The following is a 24469-nucleotide window of genomic DNA, read 5'->3' as shown; positions in this document are numbered from 1 at the left end:
CTTGACTAATTAGCCACCTCTGTTAAGATTCTGACTCAGTAACCTGTAAATGAGAGCCTGTTTTGTTACCCAGAACGTAACTGAGCAACACACAATGAGACACTGGTCAGATGGGCAGGTTGAAGCACCAAGGTGTTGTGTTAGCGTCTATAATCAAAGGAACTGAATACATGACGCCTCATAAAAGACACTGGCAAGGGGAAAAAAGCAGCAGGGGGTGTCAGCAGACTAGACCATAACAAGCAAACACATGTCAACAGTATGTGTGTGCATATTTTAATGGTTTCCAACATTAGGTTCTGACTGGATTCACTGTCACTCTGCACACTTTCCTGCTTCCAAAACTCACACCTCCATGCTGGTGGAAAGGGTCACACTAACCGGCTCAGTGGACAGCAACCAAAGCTTTAAGCTCAGAGTCCAGAATGTTTAACATTAACTGAAAAGGTGAGACATCCTGGCATGTTATCTGTGTGTTGTATCACTTCAATGTGTTGGCCTGGCAGTATCTGCCTGTGTGCTCACTGCATTCATTGAATATGTGATAGCATTCCTGTGCACAAGCAACCGGGCATAACTTAACTCTCAACTTAAATATGAAGTATAATGAATAGCATGCTAGAACATGCAGCATGTTAAATGGGGCACTGTTTTAGTGGATGTAGAGTGGTTTACACAAACTGAAGTAAAAGTTCATAAGCAGCATCATTAGGAAAAAATACCAAATATGCAAGTAATTATTCTGCCAGGGCAACCGTTCCCAAAACAGGCAAAAAATTTGATGTCTTTTATTATTGCAGAAATCATTGTTACATTGATTCCTATAGAGCTCATATTTTGAGATAAAGAGGTCCAGTTGGAGCCAAAATAGTATAGTAAGAATGATTTTGGTCGCAGCAAGTCACAGCCCAGAGTACATTCAGTGAAGCACTTCAGGGCAGTTACTAACAAATTATTCTGATTATCAATGAATCTACAAATAATCTTTTCAATTGCATGCACTCCTAAAATCTCAAATCTCACAGGCTGCGTAGAACAGGCCAGCTATGAACCAAAGGGTTGGTGGTTCGATCGCTGGCTTCACTAGACCACATGTCAAAGAGTCTTTGGGAAAGACACTGAACCCCAAGTTGCCCCTGGTGGCTGTTCCATTGGTGTATGAGTGTGTGAGTGATAGGCAAAATCGTGACTGAGGTGAGACCCTTGAGCAAGGCATTGGCTGCCCACTACTCCGGGTGTGTGTTCACGGTGTGTGTGTGTGCACTTTGGGTGGGTTAAATACAGAGCACACATTCTGAGTATGGGTCACCATTCTTGGCTACACAAGTCACTTTCACTTTCGGCGCTTTGAGTCCACTTAAGTGTAGAAAAGCGCTATACAAGTATAAGACAATTTACCATTTAAAAAAGGGGGTTCTAAGTAGAACTGTTGAAAAAACCTGGAATTTCAATCACAATATTAGACTGATTAAAAATGTATTTTAAAGGCAGGGCAGGTGCAAAAAACAGCAAGAAGCAGCTCAAGTTTAAAAACAGACAACCGAAGAACTCCCATCCTTTTGTTCTGCACCAAAGCCACTTCTCCAGAACACAGACTACTACTCACTCTCGTTTCAGTTCTTGCAGCAGCCAACTTCAGTATCGCTGTAACTTTCTCAAACAGTCTTCTATGAGAAACAGAGCAGCAACATGTCTGCCTGCAATGCCTTGTGGAGTGCATTCAAGTAGGAAGTAGGTTGACAGGCAGGTCAGCCATCTATGGCTTTGTTTGGGTCAAATAAAATGATTGGTCAGGCTTTTTTCAGCCCTGCTGCTTCTGCAGATGATGGATTTTTTTTTCTTTATATTGCCTGTACATTTAATTTATTCATTTGTCATCAAGATGTAAAGAGGAATTCAAGAAATTTAACAAATTGCTTCTGGCCGACCCTACCTTTAACCAGCATTTTCCATTGGATTGATTTAAGAAATAAATAAATAAATAAATAAATAAAAGTGCTCCACTACCAGACCAATCATCTGAACAATTTCAACAGCTGGCAGTAGTAACACAACCAGATGGTTCTGTATTTTGTGCCTTGATGGGGTGTAAGATCAGTGTGTCAGTACGCAAACAGCCAATCTACTGCGTGTTGAAACTAATAAATGAAAATTGAAAAATTACATTGGCTCTTGAGGCAAAGAGACGTAATAGCATAAATATTGACTTGCCTAGGAGAATACAGCCACAGCTATAACCAGGACTGCCCATCAGACATACAATAGTTATAAACTAGTATTGTTTATTTGCTCCAATACCTCCACATTTTGACAGACAAGAAAAAGATTCACATATAAAATGGTCTGGACTGTCAAAAAAAAAAAATGCAGTTAGCACAGCTGCTCCTTTCTGGTGTTCAATTTTTGTCTGTGTCTAGGTGCTGTTTTTATGAATGTGTTTATGCTGCATCTCTTACTGCCTCTAATATGTGCGAGATGCTTTTAGCTCTGAAATGTGTTCAGACTTGGAATGTGCTGCCTTTTGTGCAATATACTAAACTGAAGTTATCTGAAGGCAATTAACCAATGAGGCCTACATTTTCCTGACATTTTTATAGAGTGCAGAGTCACTGCTATTGACATCCTAATTATTTTTTCACAGACACATGGGCTCTTGTTCACACCTGTGTGAAAACAGCTTGGCAATATCTACCACAATGAGTATGGCTAATAGAACAATCGATCTTAAATTAGACTATTGTAATAGCTAAGCTTGACAAGATTCTTAAACAAGTTCTAAGCAGACCAGAAGAGGCATTAAATATCTTAACCAAAAGATCCAAGAATTCATAGTGATTATGCAGTAGTAGTTCTAAAACATGAGTGTGAAGCAAGAATGGAAAACATTACACAGTCAAACAGGGATTCAAGTTGGTGAATTAACTTACAGTCACATCTTAAGATAAAAATATAGAATATGTCTTGCCTACACATTAACTAAACTGTTCTTTGTTTCATAGTGTTTTTGTTCTGTTTGCCTGCTGCTCAACCAAAACCTTCAGTGAGAAGTTGTAATAGGCCTGGAGTAAGAAAATGGTAAACTTTTAACCTACTGATATGATGCTGAGGCCTGTTTTTACTGCTGACATTTGTCAGTCCACTGAGACAACACCTTTTTGCCTCTAAAAAAAAATGGAATATCACAGGGACTGTTTTCACAAGGTTCATTTTATTCATTCTACAAAGGAGCTCTATTTTTTGGTCATTCAGTATATAAAAGAAAATAGAGGGAAAGAGAAAGTTAGTGTCTAACACCCTAAAAATAGGTTGCAATAGCCAACAAAGGGAACAAAAGAAGAATGAGGGTTGGCCCTAATGGTCAAGGTTGAGATTATCAGCCCCTGCAAAACTGTAGCCTGATGTGCAGTGAATTTAATTACAAATAATAAAAAAAGATTTATATTGTAGTGTGCATAATGTAAACCACAACCTAGCTAAAAGAAGGTTCGATTAGCATTACCTTGATCAATCTTTAGGTAGCTCCTTTCACAGACTTACATAATAGTCCACTGCATGATTGCAGAAAATCAGACAGAATCTGTCTGACTTCAAAGCCAACAGTTCATCTTTAAAATTAAGCTTTTCAAAGTGTGGGCTATGAATTCCCCACACAGCTTAGCTTCCCATCTCCAAAGAATGTCCCTGAATGAACGCTGAGTGCATAAGAAACTTTCACAAAGCAATGGGTAAATAAGCATTCACGAATTAATCCCTCCAATAAATGGTCAGGGTAAAAATGTTGTGTTTAACAATGAATACTGAATATTGTATTTTGAAGATTCAAAAGAATGATGCTGTTGACTGTACTATTTGCAGACAGCAGTTACTATCAGCTTTAAATATAGATGTATACATACCTGTGGAGGCAGAAACTGAGCTTTTAGCATGTTACATAACCACATATTCTAATGTGTTTGTACAACTCTAACAGTGACCTGTTTATTAAACATTAAACTGATGCCTTTCATTTGTAAACATGTACAATCCATTACCAATTCACTGGGACTAAGATTTCTGTTTTTCCATATCACACTACTGTTTTGAGACACGTAGTCATGAATAACCATACAGCCGACAGCTCTGAGAAATGCTTCATGTTTGGTTGACGACTGATGAGTGTACTTCCATTGCAACAGATGTTTCCATGACAGTTTCTGCAAACTACATGGACACCAGATGGAAAAGCAGAAGCATGGTTCTTAGCACTGGAGATTAAGAGAAGGCATAAAAGTAAGTGCCTCTAAGTGCACAGCAGTCACAGTGGGTGGCTACAACATTATAAAATTTATGTATTATAGATTTTGCCACATGGTGTATAATTCCATTGTAATGGAAATCCCTTTGAGGGCTATGTACTGTAAATGACACTGAACCCATAATCACTGTGGATAAAAAAAAAGAAAAAAGAAAAAAAAAAAAGACTGAACCCACTGAATATGTGAAAATTATCACCTAAATATACAGCTCCCCTCAGCTTTACAGAACCCTATAGAGAGTTATAGCTCATATTTTCTCATTTCTGTAAGCAATTCTACTGTTCTGGTCCAATCTGACTCCTCTCATGGTGTCATTTTTTGTTTTCATTACCTGTGAAATGTGTGCTATATGCTTCCTGCCAGCCACAACTTGCAAGTAGCCTGTGAACACAGGAGCATTTAGCAGCTAAAGAGCTTGAGGTTTATCTCAGAAATTGGTAGATATTAAAAAAAAAAAAAACAGAGCTAAATTAGAGTGAAATTTATATTAACCAGATGGTGTTAAGGAAACTTAAATTTGTCTCCTTCAGTTTTATTCAACCATACTTTCCCAAGACTGTCTTTCAGGGCACACTCTTTTTCCTAAACTGTTTGTTAAATGCTGCGGGGCTAAAAAGCTAAACTATACAAAAAGATGGATTTAGAATATTATTAAACAAGAGAGATTCTAAGGAAACTAAAGACTTGTACTTTGAGCCAATTTAAAAGGTAAGGAGGAGGAGGATATGTAATGTGACATTCCCAAATGCTGAGGCGTGTGAATCAAACGAAATGGATCAAAGGCATTCCAATTCCACATTTAGCCAAGGAGTCCATTGGGGCAGAGGCCTATTTTTTATTTATTTATTTATTTTTTAAATCAAAACCCACTGTTACCATCCAGCAAAAACTGAGGAAGGTAAAGGGGGAGCCAGGCAGCATTGAAGCCCAAAGATAGAGAAGTAATTACTGGCAGACAAAAACATTTGCTGTCACAATGTGTGACTAATCATTTCGATATCACAAGCATAAACAAAAAAGACAAACAGAAGCAATAATTACAGACCTAATCATCATAGGCTAAGGTCTCTAATAAAGGCATTCTTAAGAGAACTCACAACTAAATGCTTTATTGTGATATGGAACAAGAGCAGCACAGCTTTACACTATTTTTTTCTAGTCTGCAATGGGGAAGGTAATAAACATACTTCAGATAATATACTTGTGTTTGTGCTTAATGTGGCCTTGCTATGGATGTGAAGGAACTCAACTCAAAGGCTGTAATGCTGTATACATATATAACCTACTGTGAGGTTTTGAGCTGAAAATCCTGCAGTGAGGGTAAGCTGCCCACAGCCATCTACAGTTTAAAAATCATCTCTCCATCCAAAAATCTATGTGCTCTGTCAAAACGGAAACTTTATTAAGACACTACAATGGCCAGAAATGAAACCATTAAACGTGATGTTAAAAAACACAGTTGCAGATAATTTATCTGTCTACATACAACTGATTCCCTTGGACAAAAAGTTGTTATTGCTCTGCCTTTGAGCATAATGGCTTTGCTATGAGCTGTAGAGTCACTAAGAGACAGTGGAGAGCTGTAAGACATTTACGCCTCATTGGCTTAAACATCAGTGCAAGACGCTCAATAACACTCCAGTCAAGAAGAAAGTGAGCACTTTGCACAACCTCTCTCTGCAAACTCGACAATCATTAAGACAGTGAGCCTACAACATAACATAAGTTACTGCTGCCCCAAAGCTGCTGTATATGCATGAATGGACTTGCCATTGTGGTTCCAAAATCCTGAGGGGGTCAAAATTTACTGCCAGGGCCCAGTAATTACACACTGTCTTATGTACCACTGCAGCCCTTTCATCATTATTTCCTAACACATGGCTGCTTCTGCTGTTTCATATTCTATGGCTATGAGATAATGGAAGAGAACAGAGGGGGGCGTTTTCCTTTCCCTTTCTTCTTTTTCCTCTTGGCCTATAGTGGTGACAAAGTAATGTTTCATCCATCCATGGGGGAGTCTTTGAGGAAATATAAATTCCCAAATCCTACAGCCTCTTCAGTGCAACCTACAGTAGCTGTCTAAACTAATGACTGAGCCTGAGGTATGAGCTTTAATTGCATGGCAATGAAAAACCTGTGGCTGGTAAATTCAGAATGAACCTTCCACAGAAGACACTCAACTAAAGAAGTCAGTCCCTCTGAGATTTCAACATACCTTACTGATGAGTTCAGAATTGTCCTGCTGTAAAGCCAACAAAACAGTTCCAAGTGCACAATGAAGTCTTCACAGACACACATCAATGTTTATTACCATGAATCAGGTAAAATAGTTAGAACTGCTCAATCAAAGATAACAGTGTTTACCGATTTATTTTTGAAGTGGTTTCAAACGCTCATCCAACAGACTTCTGCAATCTTGACTAGTGAGATGTACCAAAAATCATAAAAAGACAGCAAAATATAATTTCAGTTTAGTATATTACACAATGTTTGTTCAGTAGATGGGATTATAGAGCATACTGCTGCTCTGTACACTGGATACCCTGCAAATTCTTAAAGGAAAAAGAAAATGAGCAACGATAGGGTAGAAATAGCATGTTGTCTGTGCCTTTATCAATCAGGATGCCTTTGTGATTCGTCTGTGCCAAGGAGGAAACTCACTGTATGGAGCCAAGTAAACACAATTTTAAACCTCCTTCCCATAAATTAGTAATGGCAAACATCTCCATGACAGTGGCACAGATAACCGCCTATGCCAAACAAAGCTGTGTATACAAACATTATTGTTTTAGTCACAATGTCGGAGCCTCTTTCTTCCCTTCAGCCATAGACATATATTGTGCAGCTTTGTTAAATGAACACACTACTCCCAAATGGGAAAAACACTTTAACAGATCTGTGCAAGACATATCTGAAGAACGCTGAACAGGTCCAAAACTTACCTGCAAACGTAAAGACCTCCTGTTTCTGGTAAATGTGCGTTTCATTTTCTTTAATAGCACCGCTATTAAAACATTGGCTCTATGTATGTATGCATTCAGCTTTAAAATGTATTTGGACAAACAGAAGACGTGTTAAGAATAAATCATTCTGTTGACCCACTGTACAAACGCCCTTTGCAAGCTGAGTCTTTAGCTTGTTTAAGGCCCTGCATTAACTTCCATTTAAATTTTATTTAACCTGAACGAACCGGTGTGACACACTACAGTGCTCATGCTTACAAACGATGCCACAAAGATCTCCAGTAATTTGGTGACTGATTTAGTGTAAACAACAATTTCAATTACAGGCATTCGATTGTTATTTGGTTGCAGGCATTGTTCTGCATTTTAAGCATTAAAAACAAAACTCATAAGGCTATCAATAATAACAACTACTTACCTATTCCTCAGTAGTAAAAAGAAAAAACACGGAAAGACTGACTCAAAGGCCCATTGTCAGATCAAGTCTCCTGAGAGGAACATAGATAAAACAGGCAACATGAGCCCAATGCATGCAACCCAATGAGCACTTGTTTGATGTAGCAGCCCTTAATGATCCACGCAATCTAATGAGCCACAGTGGCAAATACAGACATAACCACGGGGGCTTTCCGACTTTGTAAAACACAGAAAAAGCAACTTGGTCGTAATTGTGACTCTGCATGCATAATTGCACTGGAGGAAAAGGACATTGATTTGTTTGATGGGGGGAGAGGGGCAAACTGCTGTGTTAATTTCCAGTAGAGGAAAGACAATGAGCCTTTTGTTACTCTTCCAATTGAATGTCAGCCAGGAAATAGTAAAGTTTGCATTATCAAAGATGAAGGATTGCTTTTGGGTAAATAGAATATACTGTATGCACTCATCATTTGGCCCAAAGCATTTTGATGAGTGATGGGATGAGTTTTGGTCAGTGCCTGAGACAGTGCAGCAAAACCTTTTAATGTCCAAACTTAACCACTGCAGTTTGTGTTGACAATTTTATGCACCTATCAACATGCAGTTCCTGTCAAAAAAGCTGTTTTGGGCTTAGAGTAGAACTGCTAGATTGTGAGAAACTTGTTTTAGACCATATAACATACTGTTATATCCCCTGTGCTGCTCATAGCCATTAATTCCAGTCATTTTTTTAACCAAACCAATCAACATGAAGCTATCAACAAAACGTAGCACTTCCTGGCACACGTACGCAACAAAACCTTATGTGAATGAAATAATACAAAGAATGATCACCAAAAAAAAAAGTGTTGCACTGCATTCATTGTAGTGTAATTGTTTACAGAAAATTTAATGCCTGGTGTGACTCTTGTACTGACTGAATTAAAGGAAAGGTTGGCTTTGTATTAATTGTGTTACGGGTGCATGACCAGTCTCCTTATATATTGCCGACTCAAATAAAAGTGTGGGTCTCTATGTGCTGGGCCACTGAGGTCAGTACAGCTGCTATGCCAAGCCATTATTTGGGAATTCATAGTAAACATCTTTCAAAGTTTCTGCAGTATGAATACATTTTTTTAAACTTTCCATTACTACTTCACGACAGCCACCTTTGTGTCAAAATTATAATGGAAATGTTAGTTTAACAAGGACATAGTTTACTTATGAAGCACATCAAAGCTTTGCTAGGCAAGGGTTAGCACTGATATCTACATGGTGTCTAACTCTCTCTAAATTTAAAATAAGCAGAAATCTAATCATTCATTCCACACCAAAAACACACAGCTATCCTAATCCGACTTTGAAACATCAGCAAAGATAAAAATCAAGCAGCACAAGCACTAACAGATAATGTATCTGTATGAAATGCACAGTGATAGCATCTTAGTAGAACACAGGCCTTTGGGGAAAGAGAATAAATAAAAGGCAACAATGAGCTCATCCTGGCCAAAAACCCCATACTCGCTTCCCCAGGTCTGATAGATTTGGAGTGGTGAATGAGAGCAAAGGCTTCTGCTCGCTCTCTTGTCTGGGTAGCAAATCTCCAAATCCCAGCCAGAGGGGGAAACAGATCCAGCACCCTATTACAGGGAGCCTGAGAGATGGGACTGCAGTTCATTCGCAGCCAAATTCAGCTTTTGTCTAGCTGGCCCCATCAAATAGGGCCCAACCTTCACTAGGAGTGTCATAATGACATTTTGCCAAGTCTAGCTGCAGCAACTACGGGTGTGTGTGCGGGTGTGTGTAGTTGTGTGTTTCTGGTGTGGTTCCGATGAAGAGAGAGGGTGATGGAGAAAGAATGATGACTTTCTCGGCACAAGACTTATGACTGAATTGCTGCCAAGAAATGCAGAAAGGGGAATCATCCCTGATTTCTCTCTGCAAGTGAATGATCCTGATGCAGAGAACAAGACTTGTGCCACAAGCAGTACAGACCCCACCAGTAAAAGAGACAGGTTTTGGACTAATGTCAGAATGTCCCCCATCTACCATATTTTCTGGACTATAAGTCGCACCAGTGTATAACCAGTTTTAACAAAAATGACCTTGTTAAACAGGAAAAAAAAAGTTGCTTCGGTGTATAAGTCACATTTCTAATAATAGTCTAAATTAGCCTATGAAGAACATAGGCTAGGCATAACAACAAGCAGAAATGCATTATGAAATTCATTCATTCAGCGTGAACATAAACATTTTAACTTTTTTGGTGGCACAGTATTATCATGAACTGAGTCAAAAGTGCCACCTAACACTAGTGACTACTGAACCTTTAGCAATGTTGCAGTATCATCTTTTTTGGCAAGGCTCATCTATTCTTATTTTGAACAAACTGAACTTATTAATGCCTGAGTTGTACTAGAGCAGCCCAGTGTGTCCCAGCCCAAATAAAATGTTAATAAGGTTGAAACCAACCATCCCAAACTCCCTCTGAGGCACTCATTGTAAGAACATCTAGCTAATGGCCACCTGGTGGCCTGAACACTGTCCTGACAGTAACACACCCTTGGGCATCAGTGCCAGAGTTTCCTATTCTTATCAAGTCCTCAAAACTCATGAACTACACATACCCATTTAAATAACAATACGCAGTTGTATTTATTTTCCTAAAATGAAGAAATACTGAGCCCTTCTTTTACCTTTTTTCTCATTTTTGCATTCCTCTGGGGAAAAGGGTAGGACAACTGACAATGAATTAATTAGATATTTTTTTCCTTAATAAATTAAATAATTTGCTCAGTGCACAGAATATTACCAAAAATATTATCCCTTAACAACCTTGCAGGCACACTGACTGAATGGGCTTTAGTAATTGAGGTCAGCAGAAAGTACACCAACAAAGAAAAAAAGGTGAAAATGGTCAGCACAATGTCTTAGAAATCAAGGTGCTGCTTACTTTTTGTGGTGAGTGGTGCAAAACCCAGTATTACACATTGCATTACAGTATGCTAAGAAAACAAAAACAAAACAAAAAAAAAAAAAAAACAGCAATTTCTCACAACTGAGAAGCCAGAAAATTCTAACATTTGAAAAAAATTACAGATCAACTAATTCGATTTTTAATTTTTAAGCAAAAATACCAGTCTACTAATCAATGAATGGACTAAGCTTAATTGTGTCTACTGTATATTAAATAAAAATACTATAAAACATTGGCCAAAATAGTCAAAGACAAAGCACATTACTTCTCTACAAAAAAGGCTTATGCCAAAGGTTCAAAAGACACTGTATATAGCCTAAAACCCCTGGTAAAGAGGAAATAGAGGAAATTTGGAGCACTACCAAAAAATACTATTCCTTAACAACCTCCCTGACATGCTGTCTGTGGGGTTTAGTAATCAAAGTGAGCAGAAAGCACACACAAATCTTAACACAACTGTACACATTATAATAGCACTACCTTTATAATAACACTACCTTTTTTATCACAAATGGGGTTGTCCAGGTTTATGTGACTTGTGAAGCAACTAGGGTGACAAAGCTATCCAAGGTTACTACAAGTGCATCTGGCTTTGAAATCATACTCTGGGTAGCTGGGAGGAACAGATGGGAGTAAGATCACACACTTGCTTGCAAAGTTACAAAGACAAGCTCATGGGAAGAGCTTAAAAGAAACCAAAAAACTGGCAAATAATAAACTAAGGATCCAGAACATATTTTTGCAGTCAGTTTGACACTTGAATGAAAAAGTATGTTTCAAGGTCAAGATAAGCAGCCATGCTAAATGAAATTCTAATGTCGGTAGTAATTGCCAAATTGCTGGAGCTATATTGAAAAAGAAATGTCTAAGTCTGAGGTCACTTATCTCTCCTGGGTGAAATCATATCAAGTGCCTAATGATCTCCTTCATATATTCCAATGAAGCTTTGGGAACATTTTAATGGAGGTGCCATCATTAGAACTGGATTCATCCCTTAAGTGTCAGAAATATCCTCCTTGATCTCACCATTGTAGGGTGCATCTGTTTTAAAGGAAAACCTGCTTTGAAGGTCACAGGTTGAAATAAAAAGTCTGGGAGAGAAGGCAACACCATCACAGACCTAAATTACCTTCAGTGTTGAATCTGTTTCAGTGTCAAACACAAAGAACCAGAGAGGTAACAGGAAAAAAGGATAAAAGTAAAGTACCACAAATAATCAATTTATTGTCTATACTAAAACATTTAGATGGGGTTGGGAATTCATTATATAGTATTCTGAACAGTGGCATCAGTAGACTGAGTAATTTAGGTAAGGATTGAACCAGATTAATGACAAAATCCTATTTCCAGTCAGGAGTTATGTTATATTTATTTTACAGTGATTTAATAATATGTTAGAGAGGCCCTTAAAGTAAATACCATTGATTTTTGACTGATGCATAGCCAAGGTGGGCCAGGTAGACCAAGTTCTTAGAAGACAGAAGATTTAACCACTGTGTGGACAAAAGAAGTAAGAACTCAACAAAGGCTTAAAAAGTGCAGCCCTAAAACTTTAAGATTAATTAAGATCATTGAGTCAATTTTCTAAGCATTTGACAGTGGTGGCCTAAAATCCATGGTGGTCAACCAAGCCCAGCAAAGCCTCCAAACCAGGGTGAAAGTAAATCTCATCCTCGATTCCTCTCTTGCAGGCCTCTTATATCTTATTTGTCTTTTTACCAGACAAAACAAGAGGAGATGTGACAAATGTGAGCCATGTTTTGGCACCAGCATGGCATCCGTATGGTGACTGACTGAGAAAAGTACTGAAATAGCACTCAATAACATCAGGGCCCCAAGAATGATTGCCTTCCTTACAAGGCAAAACCAACTTGACAAAAATGTGAACAATGGAAGCCTGAGCTTCAGCAAGTTTCCAGAATATCAGTGTAAGACTAATCCTCACAATCAAATGGGACAGACCATCCAGTTGCTGGGAAATGTAGAAGCGCTTCACTAGTGTATGGTGTTAAGGACGATGATTAACATTTGGAAGGAAAAGCTGTTCCACTGCTGTTTGAACTACTCATGTCTAAAGGATACAATAAATTGAAGAGCTGGCTGGGGAGGAAAAACATTTATTTATTAATTTCAGCAAATCTGTTCTGGAGACTTAGCTAAATCAAGAGAAGGCACCATAAAAGGCAAAGCTTGTAGGCAGAGTTATTTCTCTACAGACAGAAATGCTGCAAGATAAGAGTACAAGTAAAACACTGAAGATACATTACGTGCAGGCTTCTGACAAATCTGGATAAATTACAGCAACAGGTGACACAGCACTCTTATAATGGCCTTATCACAACTACAAAGCTATTCGACACGAAAAGCAGGCTAGCACAGGGCAACAACATTTTAGTGTCCAAAACACATGCAAAACGCTAGAATGGCTCAAGGACATTTAAGGCTGATAAGTACTCAGAATGAATATCATCACACAATACATCGTCCACCATTTTAGGAATGTCAAATTTTATATACAGCCATAACGCTTTAGAAGAGGTAAAAGTGAAAGGGTAAAAGGTTCAGTATGCCTCAAACGAAGTTTATGTCAATATGAGCTCAACAGAGAATTTTAAGGCCAACACCTATTTTAATTTGAGGATTTACCATGATGAATAATTTATCAGCTAATATTTATTTTTAACAGAAACATGACATAAGCAAACATTTTTAATAACATTTTGTTACTGAATGGGGCGGGTGTTGAAATCATGCTCTCATTGGTCTCGGTATATACACATTTTTTGCTAGTGTTTTTCTGTTGCTCAAAAGTCCTCAAAAATTGTAAGCTCTATCCAGCTGCTTTGAAATGTGATGGTGAGACATTAGAAACTAATTTAACAGATAGACTGCAAGCTTTATAGTGGCTGTCAGTGCTACACTGACAAGGAAGAAAATGATAGGGCTGTGGTTCATTTACTTGCTAGAACTGTCTTATTGACTTATTGACTGTTTCACAAATGTTGAATCTAGTTTGTCAACGGGCTACACCCTACACCTCAACTGTAAAGGTACATGAGTGCCAAGGATTCAAGGATTGTCAAACACCACATCTGGCCTGCCTTCACTGTGGCCACAGGGAAACTGCCATGACTGTGGTCAATAAGCACCCTTGGTCCTTTCTTTTTGCTTTATTAATAGCGGTTTCTCTCACACACACACACAAAATGTGAAAAATCTTTCACATGAATTTGAAAGGCAGATGTCTTGAGGCCGAAACAAAGTGCTTATCTAATGGCCTGCACATGCACTGATGCTTCTTAAGGGCTGCCTGGAGCCACAGTGAGTCATGTTTTTTACAAAGCACTTCTTAGACTTTTTATAGCAGCAGGTTAGCTGCATGCCAACAATGCCCACAGTTTCCATGAGGGAAGCCTGCTCTCAGTGAGCATGAGCACTCACATTACATTGTACCTTCTGTCACTTTGGCTGGCATGGAGAGAGTGGAAGGCAGGTACTTAAATAATGACACTGACCTGAATGTTTTCAGTGGAAAAAAGCAACCAGAGTGTCCCAGGGACTGTGTTGTCTTTCTTCATTAATAAATAATCAAATCCAATGTGACTCTCGTATTTGTATTCAATTGCAACTCACAAAATGTGATCTACAACTTTCTGGTGTGATATTAACATTAGGGCTATTTCTGTTTTTCCTAGGGTCCAACCACCACTTTATTTCATAGCTGGTGTAGCTCGCCCAGACTACCTGCCAGCTGCTCTGCTTGATAACCACAATGATATGACAGCTGCCTGACAGGGTCATCTTTCTTGGCCAGTCACAGGCTGACAACCTATTCCACCTGTCATTCTGTCCTGCTTGACATCACTCCATTCGTCCATCTGTCATTTCTCATCCTCTGCCCAGAGCCCTATTCCACCCACTCCTCTCTTCAACTACTCCTCCATTCGTCTGTACCCTGCAACAACAAGCTTCTCTGGGCAGCTGTGTCCTTGCCTGGCTGCTAGCTGTTATGGCAACCTGAAACAAAGCCATGGCTTCAGGCCATAATACTTCATAATGTCACTGCAGGTGGGCCTGCCAGTGGTTAGGCTGTGACAACCTTATCTTGTCTCAATGGGCCAATGACTATGACTACGAACATAACAGCTGAACAATGGACATATCTGCACCAGAAAATATATGAAACTGTGTTGGCCACTAGCACACATGCAATGGTCAGAGTAAGTAGTTTCAAAACAAAACCAAAAACCTTCAGCAAATAATGGAAATAATCACTATTTTTAACAAAAGCAGGTGACATTATGACACAAAATGCAATGTCAGAAAGAATCTTGCCAAAACTATGAATATCTATAGCCATAATCTAAAGCCATAATCACCAATATGTTTATATTTTCAAGCTCCTCTTTAATTTGTTTAAAGTGCATTTCTCTAAAATATGTTCAAACACTGTACAATAACCACAATTAAAATCAAGAAAAATAAATTGATAAAAATTAATAAAATAAATCTACACTATAGCAGAGCTTAAATACACGATAATCGAGCTGAAATAATAATCACTAGTAATCTAATCGAAGGCAAACTGTCTTTAAAAAATATGAGTACTACTTACAGTACTAGTATTACAAAATCCCCCTCTGCTTTTAAAAAAAAAATCTTAATTTTCATAGTAACTAAGAGAAGCCAATACATGGGCCCCCTCAGGGACCATAAATAGTTCTGAAAAAAGTACTTTGGTCAAGGCCAGTGACTGTGTTTTTTTTTTTTGTTTGTTTTTCTTTCAATTCCCAACACTTTTCTGCTGGTGTAGGAGGAAACTAAAGCACCCACAACAAACCCATGTGATTTCAGAGGACAATATGTAAATATAAATCTGAAGGGGGCGACAATTCGGAGTATATCAGTACTATAACAAGAGAGGGCACTGTGGAGAATTTAACGTGGCATCTACAGAGTGGTGAGAGAAGACATAGGATTGATGTAACCCTTTCAAGGAAATGCACTAATCCTTTATAAGATTAGCTTCAGTTGTGGATTTTGTTTATTTGCATAGTGATAATAGACCAAAACAGACTTGAAAATTGCAACAATTTCATACAATAATCCCAAAAAAGAAGAAAATGATTCATAGACATGAGATTCAAAATTGTGTAAGAGGCTTATAGAAATCTTACCTTAAAATAATTAAAGAAATAAAATAGTTCAAATGAAGACAGAATCTACATGACAACAGAACACAAGGCTTTTAAAAAGGTGCCAAATTGACAGGTATCCAATCATCTAAGCAGGGATTCGGCCAATGGACATAACACACACAGAATTAAGCAGGAAAATCTCAATGTGAAACATGCTGTGGTAGCATATAACCAGCTCTGAGCAGAAAACCAGAATGGTTCCATTTTTACACCAACCACCACAGTGCAAGTACAACTACCTGACCTTCCTAATAACCTCTACTGTGGGGTTTATTTGATTAAGGCAGAACCATTTCCATACACCTGGGTTTGCTGCTGATGCTAAACAGTGAATTTCTAAGGTGATTCTGCAAAATGTTGGAGGGATTAAATTGAAAGGAGAAAAATTACTCAAGAATAAGCTGAGTTTGAGCTATTTGAACTATTCGGTAATGCTTTAGAGATGCTTTGAGCAGCTGATCTTATTAAATGGGCTCTGCTTTAAGTAGTCTATCAGCTACAGAAGACATTCAATTTAACCTGAGCATATGCCGACAAAATAATAGATCAAGCCTGTCCACCCTGAAAGAACATAAACCATAGACATAACACATGTACATGCACACACAAACTGATAAAGTGGTTTTTGGAACAATGAAATCTCTGCACCACCAAAGCCCCCCTCAGATTGGATGCCTGGCAGGCATTAATTTCTTCTCTTCCTCTCTGCCTCCTACCATCCTACTACTGATTTTCTCAGTACTACTTTCTTCTCCTCTCTGTATGCAGGTGCACTCGCCCACTGAGCTGCATGCTGACTCCTGTCAGTAAGAGGACAGGTATGTATGATGAGCAAAGATCCTCTCTGTTCCCTCTGCCCCACTTCCATCCCACCACCTTCTGCCTTTCATCCAGAGGGCATCAAGGACCACTTCAAAGCCAGCATGGAGGAGAATAGATGGAAAAAGCAAGGGTGAGACAATATTTGAGAACTGTCTAAACAAGCAGATAGTGGGTTTCTGGGGGAAAAAAAAAAATACAATTCCATGGGTTTCCTCACAGCATGAGCATCCATTAGTTTCTCATTACTTGGTGTACTCACACATTCACACTAGGCGGTCCGTACACTGTCCAGGCACGTTTGACCCCCAAAGTCCAGTTCGTTTGAATAATGTGAGTGCTCCGTACACATCTTCCAGTGCCCTGGCCCACTTGGACTTGGATTCGACACGCAGTGTGATTGCTAACACAGAACACTGGAACTATGTGCTATGCCAAAGCGCTTCTCTGCAGTGGTATCATGGTGAGCATGCTCTGGCCCAGATCGTTTCAAGTGCAGTGTAAGCACAGGCCAGTGGGGGAGTGGGGATGGGGAACAGTTGTGTTCAGGCACAGTATGAGGCAACCATGCCTAATGTGAGTACACCCTTAGTTTTCTACAAGGTTTCTATATCCTTAAGTACATAGTCTAAATTTTCAACACCTTCTCTAAACTCTAAAACTATGACTAGATCCTGGCCAATATTAGCTGTCCTTCATGTCTCAGTTTACTAAGATGAATGAGTGTCTACTCACCAGCGACACACTTGTACTACTGAAGCACACAGCAACCACTATGGGAAAACACTCAAGAGAACAAACTCGCAAAGGCATTCAAAAGGAGTGCCGTCAATTACAGCCTAGCATTTGTTAAACGGGCACGTCGCTCCTTCAGTTTTTCCCCGGATGGATGAGCTCTGTAGGCTGGGTGGTCATGGAACAACAATCACATCAAAGCGCCCATGACAACACAGAACAAACAGCTTGACAAAAGCTGTAACAACCACGCATCTCCACTCTGCACAACACACTGATATGTGAGTGTGTGTGCATAAAGTTTGTCCAGTGTCTCCTGTAACATTTTATTTAGATGAAAACACAGGGGAAAAATTTAGCTCTGCTACCCAGTTTTGTTTCTGGGCCTAATCCAAACTCAGATCCAGTAGTGAATACAGTATTGGACTATTTGAACATTTATATCGAGACTTATTAGGTCTGCACAATACAAGACAAGCTGCAACAATACAGCCTGTGATATGACAATATCAATGAAGCTGAATCTTACAACTCTACTCATATAAAATCACTTACTGAAACCTTTATTAGATCAAGTGTTATTTTTCCTCAAAAAAAACAAACATGTATTTTCATCAGCATCATAGCAGCATTTGAAGAAACACTTCAATAGACAAAACACTTTTACTTGCTCAGTGAATAAAAATCCAGTCTTGTTGCAGTGGGTCAGTTCTGCGCCAACAGTAATGGAAACTACCCACATTGTGTTTCAGTGATTTGTGGAAGCAGTGACAACAAGTAAATATGTAGAACTTGCAAAATAACTGTAAGAAAGCTGCTTTATCTTCCAACTGAAATTGAAATTCAATCAAACTGCAGAAGTCCACTGCTGGTCAGAGTGCACTCTTTAGCTGTCCGAGGACAAGGCTCTTAAAATCTCATTAGAGAATGAGTGCCAAAACCAGCTAGAAGGCTGCAGTTGCGAAAGGTAGAACAGACAACTGATAGAAGGAAATATATACTGAATAGCAGCCATGGCTACATTGCACTGCGTTTGATGGATGCAATGAGCTAATGTCACCCAACCCAGTGTAATTAAATGTAATGCACAGGTGAAGACAAATGCAAATACAGCTCTGAATGCACATAAGAGTCATCATTCCAACATACTGCCCAAGCTCCCACCTGTGTGGCCTTCAGGCTGCTGACAAGCATTTCTTGCTTGGTGGCAATCTTGCTAACATTTTCAGAAGAGACCCACCAAATTGGCTGACAGGTCACATGTCATGTAAAGACTAACGCCTCCATTCAGGGTGACAAAATCAACCAGTGCTTTTCGCCTTTATACTGTATATTGTCCTTTGTTACTTCTCTGAATAGAATCCTGGAATAGTCGGCAGAAGGCTGAAGGCACAGACTGCGTGAATAATCTCAAAATATTAAGACAGCAGGAGGAAATTCAGTTTAACTGGCAGAAACAGTCATGTCCAACCTTAAATAGGTATTAAGTTGTAAATCGAGGATTCTGCAGAATAACAGCAAAAACAGCTAAATCTGGTATGAACTAAGCTGTTTGGTTGCCTTTCTTGTGCTAGCTGGTGGTTTCCCTGTATCTGATGCTCCTTCCCACCAGACGCAAAAAGCAGAAGCTCATCTACAGATCCCCCAGGTGCCCTGGAACAGATCTGTTGCTCTCCATCTCTCACGCACACTTGCAGCACAACACGGATTCACAGATTTCCCTGCTAAGGCTGACACTACTCCGCTGGGAGGCTCAGCCTGGGAAAAAGCACTTAATCATCATGGGCTTGACATCAAGTATTCTGAGTGAGGAGAAAACAGTAAATTAAAAAAAAGTTTTGCAAGGGAAAATAAAAAAGGGGTGTATGTTAGGTTTCTTATGTCTAGTAAGCGCCGTAATATGCCTTCTGTACAAGAAGGTCGGGCCTGTGTGGCTGGAGGTGACAGAAAGTAGCCAGAGCCAAAACAGTCGTTACTGCTGGCACTGATATATGCTGTGAAATAGCTAATAAGTTGCCACACTAACTCCAAACTATTAAACAAGGACTAAAGTGAGCGTAGGAAACCTGCCTATAATGGATGAGGATGGGCACCCTACAACATTTTCTACTGCAGGTAACTGAACATCACATCCAAGCTGAATATTTCATAAGATATTGGACAGTGTGTTGGGGGTTGAAGCAAGGATCATAGCTCTAGCCAAGTGTCTGGTAGAAAGATCAATCACGACTTATTCTCCATTTTCCCACACCACTGCACTAGCTAACACGATGCTGTGCCAGCAGCTACTCCTGGGATAGCCTAATCTACTCCGAGACAGACGTCTGTCTTTTTTTTTTTTTTTGAGGATGAAAAAGACAGAAGATGAAAATAAAAAGGATGTGTGAGACAAGGAGAACACCAAAAGCTGCTACCCCCCACTAATTTTGCTAGCTTTTCAAAAAAGCTGAGCTAGTAACATCACTTGTGGGAGATTTCATTTTCACAGCACTTAACAACTATCTGCAGCAAACAATGTATTCTTAAAAGGGTCAGAAACACTAAGACACCCTTTATGAGGTGTTAACTGATAAAGTTGTTTGAGGTAGTGGAGGATTGTATAAGGCATCTGAAATACTGCTGACATTTCAGGTGTTTATTGCTTCTCTTTTTTTGGGATTAGCAACAAACCACAGGCAAATATCTGTGAATGTTTTCTTTCCATCTTGTATGAAGCTATGCTGTTCTCTCCACAAAGGTTAGAGATTTTTTATTGCTTTCTAACTCACTGCTTGAGGAAGAGTTTGTATTAACTTATTTGGAGCTAGTTAAAGAATGTAATTATTCAGGCCAGGATACAAATTTAGTAATGAATGACTGTCATGAATGAAAAAAGCCAACTCAAGTCTTTTTTTTTTTTTTACAATAAAGTATTAAAAACAAAATCAAAATCAGAACATGCCTAGAAAAATCAGTACAGCTTCTAGTGTTTGCATATGCAGAATAAGCTTAACATTTTGGTGGTTGTAAATCCAATCTTGATTCTTCAAACTGCCAGCTTGTTTACCGTAATGGATAGCTGCAGATCATTTGAAGCTCTGCACACAGTGAAAATCAATGGCAGCACCCAAGCATTCAGACAACGGCACTAATCATGTGTCTGGGAGTGTGGTTACTTTCAATTAGCATTCTATGTGCCTACAGATGCAAAACACGCATTTCCTTCCCTTATTGCCGAAAAGATAAAGGTAAGTTATTGTGCATGGTGAAACATAATAAAAAGTAATTAAATAAAAGTAGATTCAAACTTTGTAACCAATTTCACCATTGTGCACATTTAAGCCTGGAAGAGCAGTTTCATGCAAGTACTTCATTGTTTTTGGGGTCTAAGAGAAAAAGTTTAGAAGCAACAGATGTAGACTACTTACAGCTGCAAGGGCTTTTCAACTTTTGAAAATCAAAGAGTGCCTCTACATTCTTCTCTGCTACATGCTGCCAAAGACCGGTGCATTTTTAGCTCTGTAACTGTGGAAACTGATGCCACTGTTTAGCCTCATAGTGAGGCAAAACAACTCCCATTGCTATTGTAGGTGTAGCACAATACTATAGGTAGTATGTGTACCCAACTGTGAAGAGGTGATATTAAGGATGTAAAGAAGGAACACAGTTTCTAATGAAAGTGTCTTGCTGATGACTACACATTAACAGAGCTCAGGCAAGTCTTTGGTGCAAAATCCACCCTCAGCGTGTTCAAGGGAGTGTGAACAATTTGGAAATACTAAACCATTCACAACCCAAAGCCTTGACCCTTGACTGCAAAACGTAATTAAGTTATCAACGTAAGCAAAGAGGCAAGTTTCACCCAGAACAAGACAAGCACCTGCCCTTGAAAATCAGTACATGAATGCATCAGTCCTGCTGTCTGTTTGAATGCCACAGTCAGGGAATGACAGTGCACTGCAACCAGGCGGACACTTGTGAGCCCATGTGACAAAGCAGAATAATCCTGCATTGTGATGACAGACACACCAGACCGGATCAGTTGGCTTCCGGGTTATAAACAATCTGCTGTTATGATGAGCACCAGCTATAATTTGTGCGAAACCCTGGTACCAGTGTGCAGCTCTCTACTCCCCATTAATAGATTCAACAACAATTTATGTTAAACTGTAAGAGAAAATTAATCTTTGCAGTAAAGATCAATCACATCGACCACCGCCGAAGCGATAATCCTCAAATAAAAGCAACAATCATTTCGACTTCACACGCTCACAGAAAATTGAGTTTGCCATGAATTAAAACTCGCGCTGAGCACAGAAAAAAAAAAATCACGTATACATTTCTCAGTTATTTACACATGCTTTCCACAATCTAAACAAAGTTAATACCTGTGGGTAAAGATTCTTATACGGATCACTGCAGCTATTACTTAAGACTTATTGTTGGTTGCTTCTGCTTAATGCTAAGTCAACATAAGTAGTCAATCCACACCAGTTAGCCATGTTTCACTAGTTTTATCACATTTAAACGTCAAGTTTCCTCTTACTGACTACACGATTGGCACCTATATTTAAAGTATGTTGAAATTAAAGTAAAATCCCTTGAATGATCATTAGAGGAAAAAATGTTTAACCTGGGTACGAAGAGCTAAAATATGTTAATCAGAACACCCAAGTATTTAAAGCTGTGATCAAAACAGTCAATGTTATTGTTATTGGACTTTTAAAGAGTAAAATAACAGAGTGAACTCGATTAATATATGTTATCTTTAATTTGAAAAACTATTCCCCACCCATCCACTGAGAAATCTGGACTCCAATCTCTGCCACTAACAGCAAATATTTCCAGAGAATCAGCCTGACAAACGTTAGCTAGCTTACCATGGATCAAACTCGTGGATGATGCTCTCGAACCGGATCACCGCGAAGAGTCTGGAGCTGAACCCTGCCAGGCAGGCCAGAAAAAGAATGCAAAACGAGAGTAAAGACTGCCACCCTGCTGGCTGTGTCAGTCCACCAGACAGGCCTCCTTTGCCCCCTCCTCCACCCGCGGCGCCCGGTCGACTGTTCCCGTGCACCGAGCCCCCGGCATTGGTGGACGCTTTGTGCTTGCCGTCGCTGGCTGCGTGGTGCTCCGCCATTTCTGCGTGCGGTGTCAGTTGGATTTGCTAGAGCGTCCCTCCTGCCACGCTCCCGTGTCTCCCTCCGCTCCTTACTGTCGTAAACTCCCCTAGTTCGTATCCGCTTTCCGTAGGTATCCTATGTTCTCAGTCCCCTGGACATACAGAGAGATTAATTCAGTATCGCCACTCCGAGACAGAGCCGTTACATCCCGAAACGCGCACTCATGCGCCACATACCAAGCCCGCAACAGTCAATCCGCTTCACGATTGAACGCCGGTGGAAAGGGCGGGAGGGATACGATAGGCGGAGCGTGAGGAAGCTCTCGCGGCCTCTCACAGAGCGACAGGTACGAAAGGGCGGGGCTTCATGTCTATATGCCAATCAGAAGGCAGCACTGACTAGATAGACAACCAGCCCTCCAATGGTAATGCTAGATTCCGACTGCGATTGAAGTAGGGATTATTCCCTGTCATATATGAATTGAGCCATTTTGGTGTGTACAGTATATATAGATTCTTTATTACTCGGTTTAAAATTTGATGTACAGAGTTGGATTAGTTATTTTCTTAGTGCAAAATATCCAAAATCTGTAGACGTAAACAATTTTCTTGCTATAGGCAGGTGTGTGAAGATAAATGTTCTTTGTGAGTGCAATATTTCTGTTGCCCTTGGATGTTCTGGACTGGGTGGTAGAGTGGTAATAAAGATTGATGTGTCTCATCATTATTATGTCCCCCAGCAAAGACAAGAGCACAGCATTCATCATCCTCTTCAATTCAGGATGTACTTTCCCAACTTCCCTTGAAGCCTTAAAAACCTGCTACCTACAAGTCACTTTTTTCAACATTTCAAATAAATGCTTGCATTTTATGATTGATTGTATACATTCATTTGATGCATGCACCGTTTCATTCAACTGTGAGACAGAGGGTGGAAATATTATTGATCTATCTGTGGAAAGATTAGTCCAACAGTCTTCTACTGTGTAATACTATATTATATTAAAAAAAGCTTTGTATCCTCTCACAATTGTTGCATATAATGGTGCTTTGTGAAATAACTTATTAAACAAACCCACAACACTCCTTCATTGTGCACTGTGGTTACACTTGGAGCATTGTGCAATTAAAGGAGCCATTTTTTCCATAAACAACAATGTTATTTAATAACTGACCTCTAAAACATTATTATAAATTCAAATTATTAATTTATAATGTTTATGTATGGGACCCAATTTCAATACTCACAGCTCTCAGTAATTTATAAGAATGTTACTGGCTACTGTACTTATCAAAGGGAATGCAATCTTTTCCATTTACAGTATTAAATAAGTTGTTAATTATAGCCACTTTTACTGTCATTGATTTGAGATTTTCTGGTTTGAAAGTGTTATAAATTGCCCCCAAATTACACAGCTGTTTACAGCTGCCACCAATAAGATCATGATTTGAAAAATGAAAATGAAATATTTATGTAGAAGAATTGGGCTAACATATGAGCCAGTTTACCCCAGCTGTAGATCATGGCCATCTTCTGGAGCAATGAGGACAAGATAAGAGGAAGATGAGCTACAGTGTTGGAGAGATGGGTAGATGGGAGGCAAATAATAAAGGAGAGGAAAAGGATGATTATGAAAATTGATGGAGGTCATCATGCAGAGTAGATAGAGTGGCAGAAGTGGATAAGAGTTTTGAGTTATGAAAAGATCACTGAGACCATAACTTAGTATTGCAGACAGTATAGCAAGCATATGCTGCTACTGCAAGCCAAAGCATCAGAAAGAATTAATGCACACATGCACACCCACACACAACATACACACAGGCAACAGATTGTTCAAAGATACAATGGTGCCAAGCACATGTAATCTCAGACAGACATACGTGCATGCATACTGATAGATAAATACATCTTTATGTAGCCTATATACTAGCCGACACGCAACCGTCAATCATTCATCAAGGCTTGCCTGTGCCACGAAGAG

The 24469-nt window shown here is 39.3% G+C and overlaps 1 protein-coding gene across 1 annotated transcript in view; it reads right to left on the bottom strand.

The window, feature by feature from the left end:
- LOC113126205 (dolichyl-diphosphooligosaccharide--protein glycosyltransferase subunit STT3B) overlaps nucleotides 1–22756 on the bottom strand; it is a 61268-nt gene extending 38512 nt beyond the window's left edge. Inside the window, exon 1 of the mRNA XM_026300121.1 lies at nucleotides 22243–22756. Coding sequence (XP_026155906.1) covers nucleotides 22243–22502 — 260 coding nt within the window. The 5' untranslated portion in view covers nucleotides 22503–22756. The remainder of the gene's footprint in view (nucleotides 1–22242) is intronic.
- Nucleotides 22757–24469: the final 1713 nt, after the last annotated feature.

Source organism: Mastacembelus armatus, chromosome 11, assembly GCF_900324485.2.
Source record: "Mastacembelus armatus chromosome 11, fMasArm1.2, whole genome shotgun sequence".
NCBI lineage: Eukaryota > Metazoa > Chordata > Actinopteri > Synbranchiformes > Mastacembelidae > Mastacembelus > Mastacembelus armatus.
The sequence above is the reverse complement of the archived record's forward strand: the minus strand, read 5'-3'. Positions and strand labels throughout refer to the sequence as shown.